Source organism: Toxotes jaculatrix, chromosome 7 (genome assembly GCF_017976425.1).
Source record: "Toxotes jaculatrix isolate fToxJac2 chromosome 7, fToxJac2.pri, whole genome shotgun sequence".
In the NCBI taxonomy this organism is placed as follows: Eukaryota; Metazoa; Chordata; class Actinopteri; family Toxotidae; genus Toxotes; species Toxotes jaculatrix.
Genome location: NC_054400.1, coordinates 29,295,359 through 29,301,358, shown reverse-complemented (window position 1 = coordinate 29,301,358; position 6,000 = coordinate 29,295,359). Strand labels below are relative to the sequence as shown.

The window sequence follows — 6,000 nt, the reverse complement described above, 5'->3', positions numbered from 1 at the left end:
ATGGGACAAGCCCACGAGTGAGAATTCACTGGCCTCCTTTGCTCATCCTGTGCTCTGGCCTGGTGTTTTTATATATGTTTCCATTTCCAACTAGCTGGTCAATATCACTGATGCCTCCACATCTGCTCTGCTTTTTCTTTCCCTCATCTACCTCTTCCTTTCTCCCCCACCCCAATAAAACCATGTGCTGGACAGAATTTTTTCTGGGGCTTCTCAATTTTCTTATAGAGAAGGTAGAAGTAATGAGTGCATGATGGAGACTGAGTACAGAAGGAAAGGTGCACAGTGTGGCAAACACCACCACAGTGTGAATGAAAACGTTTGATGTCAATACAAGGTTCACTTACAAATGTATTTGAATAGATGAGTGGAGGTCTGATATCTTTCAGAGCTCAGTGTGAAAAACTGTGTATGTGAAGTGACACCCTGCAGCCAGCACCTCAGCCTGGATTGTCAGCTCCAGATTTCAGCTGCTGTTGTAGGGTCCTCTGAACAGCCACTAGGGGGTACTGTTCTACAGCACACTGTGTCAGCCCTCCACAGCGTACCCATCATGTTCTCCAGGACTGCTAGAAACTCACAAGTTAAAATACTTATGTGAAGAAATAACACATTCCTGCATTAAAACCAACTATGTACCGTTTACACAGAGGTGTATGTGCTGTGTTTAGAAAGTATACTAATCCCTGAGAATGCTCTTTAATGGATCTTTACATAATATGTCACAGGAATGAATCATCCTGTAATAAAATCAGTATAATACTCAGAGTCTGTATAAAACAGGGGCAGTTTCTTGTTGACTGAGACAAGATCTCTGCAGCAGGGTCAGTCTGAGACTTTCTGGAACCCACAGAACCTAGACTGAACCCGTCTCTGGTGTCCTACTGCGAGAGCTGGGCAACATGTGGGCCCACAACGGTCACTCTACTAAGATTTTAAGGGAAGGTTAGATCATAGCAGCACGTTGATCTTCAATAGTTTTCACTGTGGTGTGTGGCTGATGAACAAGGCAGTCACTCAAAAAGCTTTGCTCATGGCTCAAGCTTTTATTGATATTATTTGACTTTCAGTTACTTACACACAGAAGCGAAAAGTTTATTTTTGTATGAATAATGAAGTTTCTTGTGTGATCAGGCTTCCCAGAGCTGACGTGATGCTGCACTGAGAAGACTGAAGATCGTCTTTCTTCTGAGACCGACAGAACCGAGTTGAAGAACAGAGTGACAAATATTTGTTGATGTGGACTCAGGTCATTACATTACAAGGTAACAGATATCAGTCTGTTTCTCCATGAAAACACACACTGCACACATTTCAGCCTGTAAATAACAGGTGACTTAACTGTATAAAAAGAGTTACCATAGTGGTGAACATGTAGCTAGTTAATTTTGCAACATTCTTTAAAGTTTAGCTCAAACAGGTTCCTTAATATATGGATCTTGACTGAGTTCTACTGTGAGCTGCCCCACTTATATTGGATTCTACATGTTCTTTCTTTCTTTCTGCAGTAAGCCCCAATTATATGATATAAAGTAAATGCTTTACTATCGAAAACAACTGAAACACCCAAAAGCAAAGCAGTTATGTTACACTACTACAGGAAAACCACCAGAAAGGCAAAACACAAGACTTTTCTAAAGTGTATTTTTTATTTTTAAAATGTTTAACTCATTTTAAGGAGCTGAGGAAGTAGATAACAACTAGAGTTTAGTTTTCAGGATGGAGCAGACAGCAATGACAGTGTACAACAGTCCGTGGAGGACAGGTGCCCTTTTTCTCTCCATCTGTACATGAAATGTAACAAGACGGGTTGTGTTTCTGTGCCCCACTGGGTCAAGATAATATTAATGAACATACTTGAGAAATGAAATTATACAGAATTATACAGGAAAAGAATTAAAGGAAAAAACCTGAACAATGAGTGGAGACAGGATGACAGAGCCTCCGTCCATAGGACAGGAGGACTCACTGAATGGTTTGATGAGTATGAAAATGATGTGAATCACATGCTGTGGCCTTCACAGTCTCCAGATCTCAGCCCAGCTGAACACCTATGGGAGATTATGGGCTGACGTGTTAGACAGTTCTCTGAACCACCATCATCCTAACACCGGATGAGGGACAAGTCCAGAGACTTGATCAATGACAAGGAGCATGGAGGCCCAACACCTTACTGAGACACTTTATACTGGCTTTTCCTTTAACTTGATTCATTACTTAGTCTGTATGTCTCTTGTTGCTAAATTTTTGCATCAGTGTGATGAAGTTGTGTTGATCTGCAGACTTGACTACAGAACATAAACATCAAATGAATACACATCAGTCTACTGTAAAACAAAGAAATAAAAAAATAACCTGTTAAGGATATCATACATATATAAATGAACATAAATATTATCATTATTATTATTATTTATTATTATACTATATGATACTAAACTACCTTTTCTGAGTTGTCACTATATATGCATGGATATTGCAATATAAAATCTATATAAACCATGATAAGGAAAGATATAACTAATAACTAACTTATTATCCTGTACCTTTACAAAAGTCAGATTAAAAACATAAAGTATATAAAGTTATATTATATATATATATATATATATTCAGTTTTTTAAAACTCGTTTTACATGTTTTTATTTAATTGCATTCAAACTATACAAAAAAAGAAAAGAAAGAAAGAAAGGAAGGAAGGAAGGAAGAAAACAGATACGTGTAAATAGTTAATTCCATTTAATCCTCTAAATGTGTGTGTTTACATAACCAGGGTCTCATCAGCTTCTTCGGAGCAGCGGGTGAGCGGACGAGCGACGGGGTCTCGGGGCGCAGTCGGCGGCTGCGCGTCTCTCCTGCCGGCCTTCATACTGTATTTCACGTATTGACGTGTTGTTAGCAGATGGAGCAGGAGGGCTGATCTCTGCCTCCAGAGGTCATTCTCACTACAGTTGCCACTTGTTGCCAAAAGCGGCTCGGGGCTCTACCATTCAACACCAAGCACAAATCAAGCAGGCTATTAAAACTCAGCCAACTATCGAGACTTAATATCTGGATGTTGAATGCGGAACGTTCCCAGGACTGAAAGAAGACTCTGGTCATAATAATTCCCGCGCATCTGACGGAGAGAAGCATGGTTGATAACACAAGTATAGCAACTAAATCTTCTTTGGTAAGATTCCAGGTTTTATTTCTATTGGATCATTAGACTTAACTACACCACTGCTAACTTTTGTCTCCTTTTTCAAATTCACTTACCATTTAAAGCTAATGATGTTACACACTTAGATACTTTGTATTTGGACAGTTTAACTGTTTAAGCCACTTAGTGTAAGTTTTTCCACGTTTAACTTGAATGGTAATGCCACATATTTGACAGGTTATGTTCTGTATAAACAGGCTTCATTTTCAAATCAGATGCCATAACTGTTTCAATGAGTTTGATTAGTGGATTAGTGTGTTTTAGTATTAAAGTACCGCTGATAGATAATCATTACCCGACCATCGTTTCGTCTCCCCCTCGCAGCAAGGCTCCTTCTCGTCCGCCGGGAGCCTTCCCCTTCAGGCTCCCTCCGCCTCCTCCCACAGCCCGTTCCACGGCACCCTGTCCCACCAGGCTGGTAGCGGCGGCATGAAGCTCGAGGCGGTCATGGAGAATCTGCAGCGGCAACAGGCGGCGCGCCTGGCTCTGGAAGAGAAGCTCCGGCAGGCGGAGAAAGAGAAAGACCTGCGGTCCATGGTGGAGTCCCAGATACATCAGCAAGCTCTGGCTTTCCGCCACTACCAGGCGGCGATGCGCGGCGCCTTGGCCGCTGGAGTTGCCAACTCGTCCCCCGGGGTGACGCTCCCTCATATGGAGGTCCGCAGACTCGACGAGGACGGGAACTCCTCCAGAGCGGGCAGCGACAAGGAGCGGGACGAGGAGGGAGATGAGGCGGAGGAGCAGGAGATCGTGGATGATGAGGAGGAGAACGAGGACGAGGTCGCGTTGAACCACTACCAGCACCAACAATCCTCGCTTCAGGGAGCTTGCCTGTCTCCGAAGAGCGCCCCGATGCATCTCATGTCCAGAGTCCCGGCGGCCTTCGCCCCGGCCCGTCGCGCAGAGTCTCCATCCGCGCAGCCCCAGTCCCAGCACCACGAGTGGACCTATGAAGAGCAGTTCAAACAGGTAAGACAGCACTGACTCACTGAACACTTCACATTTTCTGTTCGGCTGAGGCTGGAACTTGGATACAAGTTAGAATGAGGCTTTCTGATAAGGCACAGTTTATAGTCTAAAGGGTTTATAAATTTTAAGTAATAGCTTTATTAATGGACAATCGGTAATTAATTATTTAGTTACAGGATTAATAAGAGTACCTTTTAAAAATCCCTTTGACAGATTGGACGATACAAACACTGAACCTTTGGAAAAGAGGCTGCAAGAGGCGCTGGATCAAAATCCAAGCATTAAAAAACATTTAGAACAAAATTAATACCAACAAGAAAATCATTTTACTCACGTAATAATCATTAATAAGAACATATTTCACATTGGATTGTGTTTGCCCTTTCATTTTAATAGCAGTAATGAATGTTTGTGATTCATAAATAAATGCTTGGTAAGTTATTAATAAACATATTTTGGTTCAAGCCCTTTCCCAGAAAGTGGTGATATGATCCAGTCAGTCAGTCAGTATTCTTATTAATGCCTTCAGTAACTGATTTGTTAACCATTAATAAAGCCATTATAAAAGCTTTATTAATGGTTATTTGTAATGGATTTAGGGTGTGTATGTTTCATTACACTGAACACTTATTGAAGGCACTTCTTCTAAACAGCTGTTTTGTTTTGTTAGTGGCTGGTTAATGACAGTAAGTTATTTGAGTGATACAGCAGCCTGTAGGTTTCCAGCTGGCGGCAGCGGGCAGATCCATACTCTGAGCTATCGTGGATACTCCGTGTCATCTTTTATTTATGACGGATCATTTACAGACTTCACTAAATGTTATGTGTACATTAGTGACTGCATTAGCGCTGCACATTAAAGCAACCCCAATGCATGGAAATGCAATTTAAATAAGGGCCTGAAACCAATAGCCTCGACGTTGAGACAATTATGTGTGGAGGATGGTGAGATGAGCCTGTGGAGTGAACGTTCAACATCCACTTTTATGTCTTCCCTTCACATCTATGATTCATTATTGGTATATTTTTAAGGTATGTGTATGAAGTTCATCGTCATGTAAGTGGACTGCTTGCCTGGCATTTATCCTACCGTCCATGATTGAAGTTTTCCTTGTTCAGGTTATTAGATCTTATAACCAGTGGAAAAGCTTCAGCAGATGGATTTAAGATACATCCATTACTGTCATTACAAAACCTTTACTTTTAGCTGAAAACACTTTTATTTTCATTAAGACTAGTTTCCTGTTGCCGTGCATGCACGCTCCGAGTAAAATCAGGCTGTATGCTTCAAAGATTCCTCAGGATGTGCAGTTATTGAAGGGGGGGGGGGGCATTTGTATGTAGTCATTCAGTGTAATGGTCATGGGACAATAAAAGGATGCTTATGGCTGCTAGGCAGACAGAGTGGAGCCAGCATACTAAGCATGCTCAAAGCTGCAAAACAAAACCACATTTGAAGGCAGTAAATGCATCCTTTGAAATAGGAACAAGATGTGGACTAAATATAAAAAGGCCCCACTGAGGCGGACCAGTTTTAATCTGATCTGAACCAAAAGTGACCAGTCTGTGTTTACAGCAGCTCCTAAATAACTTGTATAGACCTCAGGAGTATGAAAGTCAGTGTTGGCAAAAAACTAAAAGCAGCTTTAACTTTATCAGCATTTTATTGCTCTTTTGGTGTTATATGAGATTTTGTTTTTTTTAAATTGAATTGAAAGGTGACCCAAATATTTAGTGCAAAGAATGGTGGCAGGCTGCTGGTAAGACTTATTTTAACTTTTAATGACCCAACAACCTGCAGCAACAACGTACAGCAGAATCTTAAGCGA

The 6,000-nt window shown here is 41.3% G+C and overlaps 1 protein-coding gene across 1 annotated transcript in view; it reads left to right on the top strand.

Moving 5' to 3' along the window:
- The first annotated feature begins 2,982 nt into the window (after positions 1-2,982).
- The window catches only part of arid3c (AT rich interactive domain 3C (BRIGHT-like)), a 59,844-nt gene continuing 56,826 nt past the window's right edge, over positions 2,983-6,000 (top strand). Inside the window, exons 1-2 of the mRNA XM_041042922.1 lie at positions 2,983-3,172; positions 3,527-4,171. Of these exons, the coding sequence (XP_040898856.1) occupies positions 3,134-3,172; positions 3,527-4,171 (684 nt within the window). The 5' untranslated portion in view covers positions 2,983-3,133. The remainder of the gene's footprint in view (positions 3,173-3,526; positions 4,172-6,000) is intronic.